The sequence below is a fragment of the Palaemon carinicauda genome, chromosome 31 (assembly GCF_036898095.1).
Source record: "Palaemon carinicauda isolate YSFRI2023 chromosome 31, ASM3689809v2, whole genome shotgun sequence".
Lineage (NCBI taxonomy): Eukaryota > Metazoa > Arthropoda > Malacostraca > Decapoda > Palaemonidae > Palaemon > Palaemon carinicauda.
In genome coordinates, this window is record NC_090755.1 from 7,314,964 (window position 1) to 7,329,548 (window position 14,585).

The following is a 14,585-nucleotide window of genomic DNA, read 5'->3' on the forward strand; positions in this document are numbered from 1 at the left end:
AGGGCATATACCGTCTCCATAGACTTGTCAGACGCCTATTGGCACGTTCCAATCAACCGTCGACTCTCCCCCTACCTAGGGTTCAAGCTACAACGAAGACTATACGCCTTCAGAGCCATGCCATTCGGGCTAAATATAGCCCCAAGGATCTTCACGAAGCTTGCGAGCGTAGCTCTCAAACAATTACGCCTAAAGGGAATTCAGGTGGTAGCCTACCTGGATGACTGGCTGGTGTGGGCAGCATCCAAGACAGAATGCTTGCAAGCTTCCCTATAGGTGATCCAGTTCCTAGAGTATCTAGGCTTCAAGATCAACAGAAAAAAGTCTCGACTTTCTCCATCTCAAAAGTTCCAGTGGTTGGGAATCCACTGGGACCTAATGTCACACCAATTCTCCATCCCGGCGAAGAAAAGGAAGGAGATAGCTGGTTCTGTCAAGAGACTTCTAGATTCCGAAAGGATATCAAGACGCGAACAGGAGAGAGTACTGGGTTCTCTCCAGTTTGCTTCGGTAACAGACCCGGTGCTAAGAGCACAGCTAAAGGATGCAACCGGAGTTTGGAGAAGTTATGCATCAAACGCGCGAAGAGATCTGAGAAGACCAGTTCCGCTTCGTCTACGTACTCTTCTCAGGCCTTGGTCCCAAGCCAGACATCTAAAGAAGTCGGTACTTCTTCAGCCACCTCCCCCGTCGGTGACGATTCACACAGACGCCTCGAAGGAGGGGTGGGGAGGTCACTCTCATCGGAAAAAGGCCCAAGGGAGTTGGTCCAATCTATTCAAGACCTTTCACATAAACTTTCTAGAAGCTATGGCAGTGCTCCTTACTTTAAAGAAAGTCTCCCCACGTCACTCGATCCACATAAGGTTGGTGCTGGACAGCGAGGTAGTTGTGAGATGCTTGAATCGACAAGGATCAAGGTCGCCACCTCTCAACCAGGTGATGTTGGCCATCTTCCGATTGGCGGAAAAGAAGAAGTGGTACCTGTCGGCAGTTCACCTTCAAGGAGTCCGCAACGGGACAGCGGACGCTCTATCCAGGTTCACACCGATAGAGTCGGAATGGTCCCTAGACGCAGGATCGTTCTCCTTCATCTTGAGTCAAGTCCCAGAACTGCAAATAGACCTCTTTGCGACGAAAGACAACAAGAAGTTGCCCCTGTACGTGTCCCCGTACGAGGACCCCTTGGCGGAAGCAGTGGACGCAATGTCCCTCGACTGGAACAGATGGTCCAGGATTTATCTGTTCCCTCCTCACAACCTTCTGTTGAGGGTCCTCAACAAACTGAGATCCTTCAAGGGAGTAGCGGCAATAGTGGCCCACAAGTGGCCGAACAGCGTGTGGTTCCCCCTGGCATTGGAACTACGGCTGAAGTTTCTACCGCTACCAGATCCAGTTCTGACCCAGTGAGTCCAGAAGTCGACTGTCTGCGCTTTATTACAGAAAACCCGGAACCTGCAGCTCATGATTTTCTCTCCCTAGCGGTGAGAAAGCGTTTCGGGATTTCGAAAGCCAGCATAGACTTCCTAGAGGAATATAAGAGCAAATCTACTAGAAGGCAATATGAGTCATCTTGGAGAAAATGGGTGGCCTTTGTCAAGGCGAAGAATCCGCAGGAGATCTCGACGGACTTCTGCTTATCTTTCTTCATCCACCTCCATGGTCAAGGGTTGGCAGCTAACACGATTTCAACGTGTAAGTCTGCTTTGACAAGACCCATTTTATATGCCTTCCAGGTCGACCTCGCTAACGAGATTTTTAATAAAATTCCGAAAGTCTGTGCTAGGCTCAGACCTTCAGCACCTCCAAAGCCCATTTCATGGTCTTTAGATAAAGTTCTTCATTTCGCTTCACTGTTGAACAATGAGGAGTGTGCGTTAAAGGATTTGACCCAAAAAGTTATTTTCCTATTTGCACTCGCGTCCGGGGCCAGGGTTAGTGAAATTGTAGCCCTCTCGAGAGAGGAGGGTCGTGTTCAGTTCTTGGATGGGGGAGAACGGAACCTGTTTCCGGATCCTACGTTTCTCGCCAAGAACGAGTTACCCACCAACAGGTGGGGTCCCTGGAGAATCTGCCCTCTGAAAGAAGATGCATCTCTATGTCCAGTAGAATGCCTAAAGGTCTATCTTCGTAGAACTTCAGACTTCAAGGGTGGTCAACTATTCAGGGGAGAAACATCAGGCTCAAATTTATCTCTGAAACAACTCAGGGCGAAAATCACATATTTTATTCGCAGAGCGAATCCTGACAGTACACCCGCAGGTCACGATCCGAGGAAAGTTGCCTCATCCTTAAATTTCTTTAATTGTATGGATTTTGAACATCTTCGTTCATACACTGGCTGGAAGTCTTCCAGAGTGTTCTTTCGTCACTATGCGAAGCAAGTGGAGTAACTAAAGAGATCTGTGGTAGCAGTGGGTTGCGTCGTTAACCCTGCTGTTTAACTCTGCGAGGAACAATGGTTTTAATTGGGACGATTAATTCCAGGGTGAGTGTGTAGTTACATACTGTTCTACAAACTAAGTGTGAGGGCACCGAGTGCCCACGTTGACTGTTCCACTTCCAAAGGTGAACCTAGTATAAGTGCAGACATGTGTGCCGAGCGTTTCTAACGCTAATGTGACTGATTAGTAATACAGACTTTTATGACTTTGATACCTCGGTATGTTAAAAGTGGCACTAATGTTTTTTCTTTCAGATAAACAAGTTTCTGTTTACTATCATACTTATGCTTAAATTTTTGGTTATCCTCCTCTTATATATATATATAATTGTTGTTAACCTGTCTATTTATTGTCTGTCAATAAACTTGTTCTTGAGAACCTTGCGTCTCCTTCACCTGTGTCAATTTATTGGTAATAATTGAGCATTCATTCTATGTATATTTATCTGGGATCATTCTAATAGGTTGTTCTTTTATGCAAGCTGATGTTGCATTGGTTTATGCTTTCCCTTAGCGGGAGGACTCCATCCCATAAGGGGACGGTGGCGGATTTACAAGTTTCCTCCTACGCGGATACAAACCTTTGTCCAATACAAGTATTGAGCGGAGAACTGGTCGATATTTCATATTGACACAGTGGTTCTTTACAAACTATGCTTTACTTAATATAGGGTGAGACCACTATATTGGCTTGCCTGGTATTCATACATAGGTATATGTACTCTTCGAGACTTTCCAGAGTCTAGTAGGACTCTTCCCTGTAGGGGGCAGGAAGCTCTAACATGGTTTATGGTTAGTTGAAAAGATGTATAACGGTAACATCTTAGGTCTCTAGGTCTAGTCGACCGGGGAAACACCTCCGGGGAGTACGGCAAGTTCTGAGAATCCACAGATACAGTAATGCTCTGGTATACTTCCATAAGGACGACATGGCTTGAGCCCAAAAAACGGATTTTGAGCGAAGCGAAAAATCTATTTTTGGGTGAGATGGCCATGTCGTCCTGATGGACCCGCCCTTCCCTTTCTTTGAAAGGGCTGTAGGTCCCCTCCCTACATACAGTATCTGTAGCACCTCGTGTATCGCTACAAGGAATACAGATGGCGCCAGGATCGGCGCAATGCACGCTTACGAAACGGGAGAAGAGAGAGCCTTGCGAACGGCTCCTTTTTCTTTCTCGTTTTCGTTTTCTTGCCAATTGACCCCTTCGAAGTGTTATCTCTGTTCGGGGTGCAGATTGCCATGTGGCGTGTCAAGAATACGTCCTTTGATATTTCGCGATATCCCTGGTACTTCCATTAGGGATATTCGCTCCAGGAGTTAGAATTCTGGGTACCTTAAGGTAAATTCTCTGGGAATATCGCCGTAGTTGTAATATACCCTAGGAAGCTACCCTATAGGAACTTCCATCAGGACGACATGGCCATCTCACCCAAAAATAGATTTTTCGCTTCGCTTAAAATCCGTTTTTTAGGAAACTTCCCTTTATTCTAGAAAATTGCTACTATTTAAATAGTTAATTGTGCTTTAAGAAAACCCTGTACTTTTGTTTTAAATTTTGAAAATGTTTTATAAATCCAGTATTGCTGACTTATTTTTGTTTAACTTTTGGCTGTGATCAGATCAGCTGATGTCTAGCTCTCGCTCTCAAGAATATGAGCGTACAATACAATAACAAAGCATTGTTTATACCATTTCTTAACTTATTCAAACCATCTATACAGTCAATATTACATAAGCACCAATGTCTTATAACCTATCATATTTATTGTTTAGTACATTTAAAACCATCATTCATTCTCTCTCTCTCTCTCTCTCTCTCTCTCTCTCTCTCTCTCTCTCTCTCTCTCTCTCTCTCTCTCTCTCTCTCGGATACCTTTCGCTACCCCCCTCATTTCTTACACCTCTCTATCTCTCTAACAAATGAAATCTTTGTTGTTTCACTAAGTTCAGTTTTATTAAAAATCAAGCATGATTCAATTTTCCTTACTTCTCCAATCTCGCACCTTTTCTATCATATCGAACGTTCTAGCGGTAACCTAATTGTTCGATGACTTTAAAAACTGGCCTGGGACTTTCTTCTTCTTTTACCTTTTTTTCCAAATGGTTCCATAATTGAGGTGGGTACAAGTTGACTTATAACTGCAGCTAAGAAAAGTATTTTGGATATGGAAAGGACAATTATCTTTCGTAACAGTTTAGAATTATCGTAAATTACCATACTGTTAATAGTGGCTCTTTGCTATTGTTGATAAACGTATGGAAAAAAGTTTTCCTGCTTTGCTACGATTTTAGTATTTTATATGGATACGGTAAGTAAAATATTTGTAATAACAATGTTTACTAAATGCTTTTAATATCAATAGTTATCACTTTGATCATGTGTGTTTAATGCGTTCGTTTGTTTATTATGATCGAAAATGGAGCGTACAGTAAACAAATGGAAGGTTTCCGTTTCAGGCGGCGTCATAAAGGAAAACGTTTTTTCATTTATTTCGAAGTTTTAAAAAAAATTAAGTAGAACAACATTGGTAAAAACAAAATCATCATATAAAACTAACCTATACAAAGATGTGTAAATGCGTCTGTTTCTTCGTTATGATCAGAGATAAACGTAAACAAAACAATGGTCGTCATTTTTCATTGTGCTCTTTGGCGTGTTTAGAAAACTCGTGATATGAAATCTCCTTTATTTTGATAATCTAGGATTTTCAATGATGCAACAAAAGCTACTCTATAGAGTGATGGTTTTGCTATTCACCAGTTGTCTTATACAATAGATATGACAAACATTAAAATTTGTCTGCATTTTGGGTCCTGTTATAACTAGAAATATACAGTGTTTACACATCCTGGTTGTAACTTTAACCTTTTTTTCAAGTCATTAGAACTTTAAAGTACTGTATATAAAATGTTTGATTTATTTACAAAAACAATTTGATAGTATAAAGTAATACAGTATAGTATATAGAAAGTATTAGAAATGGGTGGTAAACACATTTGAATATGCAAGTTGCCTTTTGCCATGGCCCAAATGTAATTATTTCTGTTAGTTGTGTGTTTCGAAATATGCGATTTTCCATTTATACGAGGTTATTGATCGACCAATTCCTCGCATAATTCGGGACCCTACTGTAGATAGTACCGAGTGGTCTTTGGAGGGACCCTACTGTAGAGAGTACAGAGTGGTCTTGGGGAACCCCCAGTAGCCAGCAAGCTCGGACCTTGTGGTCCTGTTCGCGACGACCTTGAATTTCAAGCTGTCGCTGTACTTCTCCCCAGCCCCGGACCCCAAGGCACCCTGCCGAGATGTCTTCCCACATCGGTGGGACAACATCAATGTCTACGCCTTGTCACCGTTGGGTCTGTGGGGAAAGGGGGCTCAACAAGACCAGTCTTTCGGTCAACCTGTCGATGACTCTGATAGCTCCGCTACGGCATCAGGCAGAGTGGTTTCCGAACCTTCTGCATCCCTTGATGGAACTCCCGAGAGAGTTTTCCCCACGACAAGAGCTATAGCAACCACACCACTACATCTACCACAAGCCGTAGCTCTGCTTCAGCTCCATGCCTGGAGTCCATCCAGCATCTCCTCACTGAGAGAGGCGCGGAGCGGATGTCTTGACACCTGCGAAGTCATCCGCAGGGGTCCACCAGGCTAGGTGTAGAGTCGTCTGTGGTTGGTGTCGTGGGAGAGGTATCTCTCCCCTAGATGCCACTATTCCAGCGTTAGCGGAGTTATTGTCCATCTGCGGGAGGAATTGCGCCTTTTGCTCTCGACGGTAAAGCCTATCGCTCAGCCTCAAGCCTGGCCTTCAGGCTCTAAGGTTAGACAATTCCTCCTCGCTGGATCTCTCTTCGCTCATACGAAGCTATGAACTTACCTGAACCCAGTCGGAAGTGAGACCTCCTCCATGGTACATGGCTCGGGTTCTTAGGGATCTTAAGGCTTCTCCCTGTGAACCATTACGCTAGTCATCTGACAGGCACCTGACTTAGAAGACGGTGCTCCGGCTCGCTCTGGCTTCGGCCAAGCGTATCAGCGTACTTCATGGTCTCTCGTACGACTTCGCCCATTCAAGAGGATAGGGAGAGGTAACGTTCCGGTTCGTCCCTGAGTCGGTTTCTAGACTCAAGATCTTGGAGTCCCAAACCTTCGGTTCGACTCCTTCAGGATTTCGAGTCTCCGTTCTGTAACAGATGACCCAGGCCTTCTAATACTATGCCCAGCAAGGAGTCGGAGGTGTTATCTTAAAGAACAGCTGCAGTTCGTCCTCTCGTGCAGCCCTGTTTGGGAGCGCAGGAAGGACGAAGAGGAGGGTCACCAAGAATACCTTTGCAGCCTGGATTCTAGGATCATCCATCTCGCCCTGAATCCAGATCCTCCTCCGTCATGTAGCCTTAGAGCACACGATGTCAGAGGCATCGCAACGTCTCTAAGAAGACTACTCTGTGACGCAGGTGCTACAAACTGGAGTCTGGAAGCGTCGGACGACCTTCACAGCTCACTACCTGCAGGACGTGACCCACAGGAGCCTCGATACGTTTTTCTATCGGCCTGTGGTGGCTACACAACAGCTGGTCTAACCTTAGGCTCCTTAATGGACAGGTAGCAGAAGGTTGGGGGCATTGTTACCCGGTGTCAGACTGCATGATTGAAAGAGATATGTCTGGCCCTTACTTCTTTCTTCATCGTCCCCTCTCTTGGGGAAAGCAGCATCCTAGGTTCTCTGCATAGCTGACCTCAAACCTCTGCAGGTAAACCATGCTTCCTTGTGTTCCTAGTATTAAAATGATACTGTCGCGTCCCCCATACCCTGACGAGGTGGTATTGGGAATGTCCTAGTCCAGAATTCCATCTAAAGGTCTTCAGGTCGACTGCCTAGGACAAGTCACGCTTCTTTCCTCCACACACAAGCTTATGTAGGCCGCACACTCCTTGCGGAGCAAGGAACTTGCGAGGTGCAGGGACTCTTTTTCTCGAAGTGCTGCTCACTCGGATTCTGAGTCCCTGGGTAAAGCCAAAGCCAGTATGGCTGGGGACTTTCCACCCTTCCTAAGGGGTAAGTCACCCTATGTAAATAGCGTGGTTTGTATTTCGGTTACGGAACAAATGACAAATTCGGAGATAATTTGTATTTTTCCTAACCATACAAACCTTAGCTATTTACACATATTTGCCCGCCAGCCCAGTCCCCCAAGTCAAGTCCTACCTCTAAGCGAAGTGAATCAGTTCACCAGTGTGTGAGGGGGGAGGGGTAGCTAGCTACCCCTCCCCTACCCCTGCTAACTAGTGCAGGGGTGATTAACCCTCGTTAAAAATCTAATGGCTCGCCATTTCAGCTACGCCGAAAGCAATATCCTATGTAAATAGCTAAGGTTTATATGGTTAGGAAAAATACAAATTATCTCCGAATTTGTCATATTGTTATTACTATTATTATTAATATTACCATTTTAAGAACAGTAACAACATTAAGATAGATTTTTCATAAATAATCTATAAAAAGAGACATGTCAGCCTATTCACCATAAGAACATTTGCTGCAAGTTTGAACTTTTGAAGTTCCACTGCTTTAACTACCTGATTAGGAAGATCATTCCACGACATGGTCACAGCTGGAGTAAAACGTATAGGATACTGCGTAGTATTGAGCCTCATGATGGAGAGGGCATGGCTTGAATGTTATCTGTATGTGATTTATTTTCATTTTTGAGCAGCAGTGCCATAAAGACTGGATGGCCTCAAGGGAAATGTCACCACACCATTAATCATTAGCATTTCTCAACTTTCTCTAGCTAGACTTGAGATTGTTCATGTCTGAGATTGCATACAGGTATCGGTCCAAGATTCACTGTCCTGTGTAGAGGAAAATGAAAGCTGAACCTTTTGAATAATAAAATCATGGTGAGAAAGAGTGATGGCTTGAACAGAGAGAGAGATGCACAGTTATTTTTAGTGTGCTGCGATTAGAAAAGATATTTAAATTCATTAGGGATTTTTTTCTGTCTTTGAAAAGCCACAGAGTGAAAAGAGGCATTGAATGAAAGAATGTGGAAAGTAGAAAAAAGTGGGCAATACTGAGCTGATACTTAAAGAGCCTATGCAAGGAATCTTGGTACATATTACAGCATTCTTTGTTAGGCAAATCTCTTCCTATGAGAAAGAAGTTTGATATTATGAATATTTTGTAGTTTGTTTGATTAGTGTACTGTATTAGGAAAATTTTACACAGTAATAACAATATGTGGTTATAATTGTGTTTCTTACAGGGTTGCAAATGATCGAGGAATATATAAATCACAAAGGAAACATGTATTATATATGTAAAATGTGTGCAGCACACGGCAAGATGGAAACTATGTACCATCATATCATAGGAAAGAAACATACTGAACGATATATTGTAAGTACATGAGAATTTCTGTTTATGTAATTTGATGTTGGATACACTTAAAAGGTTTCTTAAGTTTTCAAAGCTACGATTTTGTACAATATTGTGTTGGCAGTTTGTTCTTGAATTACTTGTTATGTTGTGGCATTTAAAAAAATTGATATTAATACTCGTGGCTTGAAAATCCTCACAAAGGTAATTTTCTTTATTACTACTACTATTATCTCCAAGTTATCAGTTAGTGTCTTAAACAGGACTTTATGATTTTTATAACTATTGGAATGACAGTAATTTAGATTTGTGTAATAAGCAGATCATTTACATGGCATCTTATTCTGTACCTCAGTTTGACGATGCTATTTCTTCAACCTCTATTTTTTTTTTTTTTTTTTTTGTGCCTTACCTCCAGCAAGTAACATTTTATCTGTATAATGCTTTGATTTAGATATTTATGGAGGACAAGATTAGAAGTGCATTTGAATGTGCTATCAATTTGGATTATTGCTGTAATGAAAATTCCCCAGAAATAAATATATCAGAGCAATGTTCCACCCTTGGCCCAATTTTCACATTCTTGAAGGTTTTGTTCTTATGTCATTTACTGATTTGCTGTTACATTTGCATATTTCATGATAATTCATCTATAACATTAGTTCATTTTTTTGAGCACTTATATAATAAATGAACAAGTTGTTAAGAAATATAAAGAAGTTACCGTTTTGACCACATTAAAATATGTTGTTATTTTATCTTGCGAGTTTCTTCTTTGCGATGGTAGATCACAGTTATTTCCATTTCTTTGGTTGAAATTATGAACCAGCATTAGGTTGTTTTTATTTAATCAGAATGTTTTGACTAGATGTTAAATCTATTCACACTCTCCTTCCAAAGGAAGAGTGTAAATTTTTTGTTCCTTCCTACTCGAATACGTACCCTTCTTTAAACAAGAGTATGCTTTCAGTTTGGCTGAAACTTGGTCTGTTAACATTTATAACAAGGGGTCTTTAGTTACTGGTGGGTGGCATGGAAGTCAGTACACTGAGAAACCACTTAGTTGTTTCTACATGTAAACAACCCCTCAACATTTAATAGGCGTATGATATCGGTGAAATTGAAATGGCTTTTAGACTTTTAGCAATGTAAATATAATTGGATGGCGGGTAAGCCCCACACACCTGACAGGCAAAGCAACCTTCTCTTTGGCTTCAACTGCATCTGTGTACAGATGTTCACTGTTGCGCTCACTGACTTGGTTATTTTGACTGATGATTGCCTTCCCCTCTCATTTCAGCATGTACGTATGGTTTGTAATATTCGGCCCAAGTCAGTCATGCAGCTTTGCCCTGGCAAAGAACGCCGCAGGTGTGGCTGTTATATGAGCAAACCGAAATGAACCCCATGGGCTTTGTGATTTTTGCGGGGTCATGACTGGTTATTATTATTATTATTACTAGCCAAGCTACAACCCTAGTTGGAAAAGCAAGATGCTATAAGCCCAAGGGCTCCAATAGGGAAAAATAGCCCAGTGAGGAAAGGAAGTAAGGAAATAAATAAATGATGAGAATAAATTAACAATAAAACATTCTAAAAACAGATATGTCCTATATAAACTATTAACAACGTCAAAAACAGATATGTCATATATGAACTATAAAAAAACTCATGTTATCCTGGTCAACATAAAAACATTTGCTCCAACTCTGAACTTGTGAATACTGTAGTGTTATGGTTCACTTTCCCTTTGCCTACGCATACACCGAATAGTCTTGCCTATTTTTAACAGATTCACCTCTATCCTTGTATACCTGACAACACTGAGATTACTAAACAATTCTTCTTCACCTAAGGGGTTAGCTACTGCACTGTAATTGTTCAGTGGCTACTTTCCTCTTGGTAAGGGTAGCAGAGACTCTTTAGCTATGGTAAGCAGCTCTTTTAGGAGAAGGATACTCAAAAACCAAACCATTGTTCTCTAGTCTTGAGTAGTGCCATAGCCTCTATACTATGGTCTTCCACTGTCTCTGGTTAGAGTTCCTACACTGCCTTTGAGATCAATAAAAACGCCTTCAGAGACTTTCCCCATTACCGAAAAGGCGAGTTTCATATGGCAGCTCCCCTGCGTAAAGTTCCTGAAGTTATTTTGGTTTACAACCAGAGCCAACCTTTGGTTTGGATGACAACAGGAATACGGGGTGATCTACTCTAGTAGTTGCATGATGAACTCTGTTGTGAGTACTTCTCTCCTCTGAGAATCTACTGTCCACAGATGTTGAGGAGAAGGGATGAGGTCCTCACCTGAATTTCCTCCTGTCTATTGGATGTGATTGATAGAAGGATTGCACTTGCTTCTCAGCCTATCAGGAATGCTTGCAGTGCTTCAATGCTAGTTTTCCAAAGGGTTTGATATAGCACTGGGTAGCCGATAACTTCCATCAGTGCCCAAATTTACGAGGGGGTTCACAAACCCATCTGAAGCAGGTCCACTCTAGTGAGTAGAAAACACTATGTAGCTGCTCAAGTTTTAAGGCAAGAACACTGTTCAAGCATAAACGCTTAATCAACAAAGTCCCGGTGTAGGGTCTAATGCTAGCCCTACATCATCTCGTGATGGAAAGGCTTAGTTTCTCAAGCATCTCTAGTCCTGTTCATCATGCAGTAGGATGAGAAACTTTGGGATTCTTCCCATCGCAGACTGTCGGCAAAGTTTGAAGATGCCTTCCGACATCACCGTGAATTTTAGATACTTAAGCCTTTCCTCCTCTTTCCCTGCCTCTCCGATTACTGTACTCAACAGTCAGAGAAGACATCAAGATACAGCAAGACCCGAATTGCTCTATACCAACCACAGGTTGAATGGTACCCAGACTATCTGTTTATCTCTCTTCTTTTATCGGGGAAGCTCCCAACCCCCAAAGTGAAGATACAGCTCGGCCCCTGATCCAAGTGTTAGGCCTGATCTCTTCAAGAGAATCGACTAGACCTGAGAAGCCAGGGTAGTCACAATCTTTGCTTCATAAGAGCTAAAGCCGCTTGAGCATTTCAATGAAGGTTCAGGTTTTTTAATCGTACCCGCTCGAACGTCGGTTAACCCCATGAAGCGAGTAGGAAAACTTCATATATTTTCCTGTATTACTAGCCATTATAAAGGATAGGAGATCTCTATAACTTTGGTTCAGCAGTTTGTGACAGAGCTAGAATCCAAGCAGCCATGACTTCAGTACTCTTACTTCTCATCCCTACAAAGGCGACTAGCAAGGAAAGAATGACTTATTTTCCTGTTCTTTTTGGGGGGATATCACGATTCTTACTTCAGTACTGAAGGAATGAGAGATCCTAAAATGGTGTTTCATTCTGACTTCTTGGAAACTATCATATATGCACTCCCAAGAGCATCACACCAGGCTCGGTCACACAAAGCCAGAATATCAGATCTGCCGTAGCCTTCAGGAAGAAGCTGTCAGTGGCTCAAGTGCTAACACCACACAGCTGTTCCACAGTTCTTCTTGTATCTATGATTGTGATTAGTGTTTCCACTGCTATTATTTGCGCATGTGCCAGTGCCTAGGGTTGTGTTGTTGTCATTTGAATCTTAGTTGTAGAAGACCATTCTGTTTACAAATAAAGTGTTTAAAGTTGAATCTCTTGCTGTTCACTTTAATGGTGTAAGAGCCAGGGTCTGGAAGAACTATTGCAGCCCAATACGGGAGTATACCCACAAGTCTTTGGATATGTTTTCATTATGACCTGTGGTAGCTGCTCGGCAGGTTATGTTGCTTACCGACTGAGCTCCCTACGTGATAAGAAGCATTTTGTCTAAGATTAGCGTCGCAATGTATCTTGCCCTCCTCCTTTCCTTCCATCTTGGGGTGCAGCAGTCTGCCCAATATTTGCCAAATTGAACGTTGATGCGGGTTAGCTTCCATTCCAAGCATCTGTTTATACAAATCAGTTAAAGAAGTATATGCCCCATTTACTTTACGAGGGGGAGGATGGATAAAAATAATGATACATTACACCTAATTGGCCATACGTTGTGACATCATAACCTTCAAAGGATATAGGTTCTTCCTCGACAGTCTGTCTGCGGACAGAAACCTGTGCGAGACTATTCTCAAGTGTTGGGAGGTGGTAGTATGAATACTCCCGCACCTCTATCAGATCCAATTGTAGTGACACCCCAGGATTATAGGTTTCCTCCCCCCCTAAAGATGAGGCTATGTATTTGTGTACAGTAGTAACAAATCACACTCACCTGAGTCCTTCAAGTTTCATTTCCCACCTCAGCCACCCTGCAAGCTGTAGGTCAAAGTGGATACTTAGTGTATTAGCTGGGGCCGGGGGTTTCCTGCCACCCTGTAGTAACTACCAACAATTCTTTATAAACTTTAACAGCCCAGCCAATCTGTAAGCAGTCCTATTAAAAGATTTAAAGTTGTGTAGTTAGGAAACATAAAAATTACTTATAAAATCTGTGATTTTTGTTAAGTTTTGAGAAGGGGTAAGTCTTGATCATAAAACGTTGCAGCTGTTGCTTGATTTATTAGCCTTTCACCTCTTGAAAATTGTTTTTATCTGTGGCCGTTGCAGAGTTGGTAACTTTGGCCAGGTGATGCAACTGGTTCCTCTGCATGCTTTGGTTGATAGGGGTGGGCAGTCGAGATCTGCCATGCAGAATAACCCAACTCAACCTTGATTTAATCTAATTATAACATTTAGATAAAGAATATGAGAATATTCTCATTGGTAATTTCATGTTTTTCAGAGAAGTGGTTGTAAACTGGAGAACTCTATCTTGAATCCAAATGAGCGAGAAGCCTTGAGGTCGAGTTTAATAAAGGATGAAGGTATCAATGTTGATGCCATTCGAACAATTAAAGGTCAGTTATTCTCACCTTTCCACAGAATCGTTATGAATTGAATGACCTTGCTTTTATGATTGTCCATCTTAGAACCCATAAAAATTATTACCTATATTACTGCAGTTTAGCATTTGACCATTGAAATCCATTTTCTTTAACAATAAATCTAAATTTTCACTGATGCAACTTAATTGCAATAACGGGAATAAAGTTTGAAGGAATTAAATACTGTAGGTGTGGGGGTGAAAGATGGAAGGAAAAAAGTAGAAAGCAAATCACTTAGGAGTAAAAGGATTCTAACTTTAATGGATTCTCGACTCTTTATTATAAATTAGTAGCAAACTGGTTGTTACAATACATAATTTGTTTAGACTATCTAATGTATCTTGATTGCAAGTAGGAAATCACTTGGTTGTACTGTATTGTACCATAGATGAGCAGACATTTTCAATTGACTGCGAGATTTTGAAGCAACATGATCATGGTGCCTATATATATTTGATTTAAATAGAAACTTTTTGTGGCCTAAATAGTTCATGTAAAATGGTCCTTTTATTTCAGGAGATTTGTACTACCCATATAAATGGGAAAGGGAAGCGACTGCCTTAGCAAGGTTTAACCGGACAATCAAGAGGGAGCCACTGGAGTCAAATGGAGGGGCCAGACCCAAGTTTAAGATGGAGCGACGGTAAGTATTGTGTGGTACACTCATTCAAAAATCAACTACATTCAGGGGTTCTAATGGGGCTTGGGTGAGACTGCTAAGGATGAGAGAGACATCCCACTGATGTTTTTTAGTTGGTAAGGTGGGTAGGACTGTTGGGAGCTTTTTAGGAGCATAGAAGCCTCAAATGAAGTGCTATTGGGGAGAGTTTGAATTGGCTGAGGGA

At 41.9% G+C, this 14,585-nt stretch overlaps 1 protein-coding gene across 1 annotated transcript in view; it reads left to right on the forward strand.

Moving 5' to 3' along the window:
• LOC137624246 (uncharacterized) overlaps positions 1-14,585 on the forward strand; it is a 128,131-nt gene that overhangs the window by 61,825 nt on the left and 51,721 nt on the right. The window contains exons 7-9 of the mRNA XM_068354758.1: positions 8,715-8,848; positions 13,599-13,713; positions 14,257-14,383. Of these exons, the coding sequence (XP_068210859.1) occupies positions 8,715-8,848; positions 13,599-13,713; positions 14,257-14,383 (376 nt within the window). The remainder of the gene's footprint in view (positions 1-8,714; positions 8,849-13,598; positions 13,714-14,256; positions 14,384-14,585) is intronic.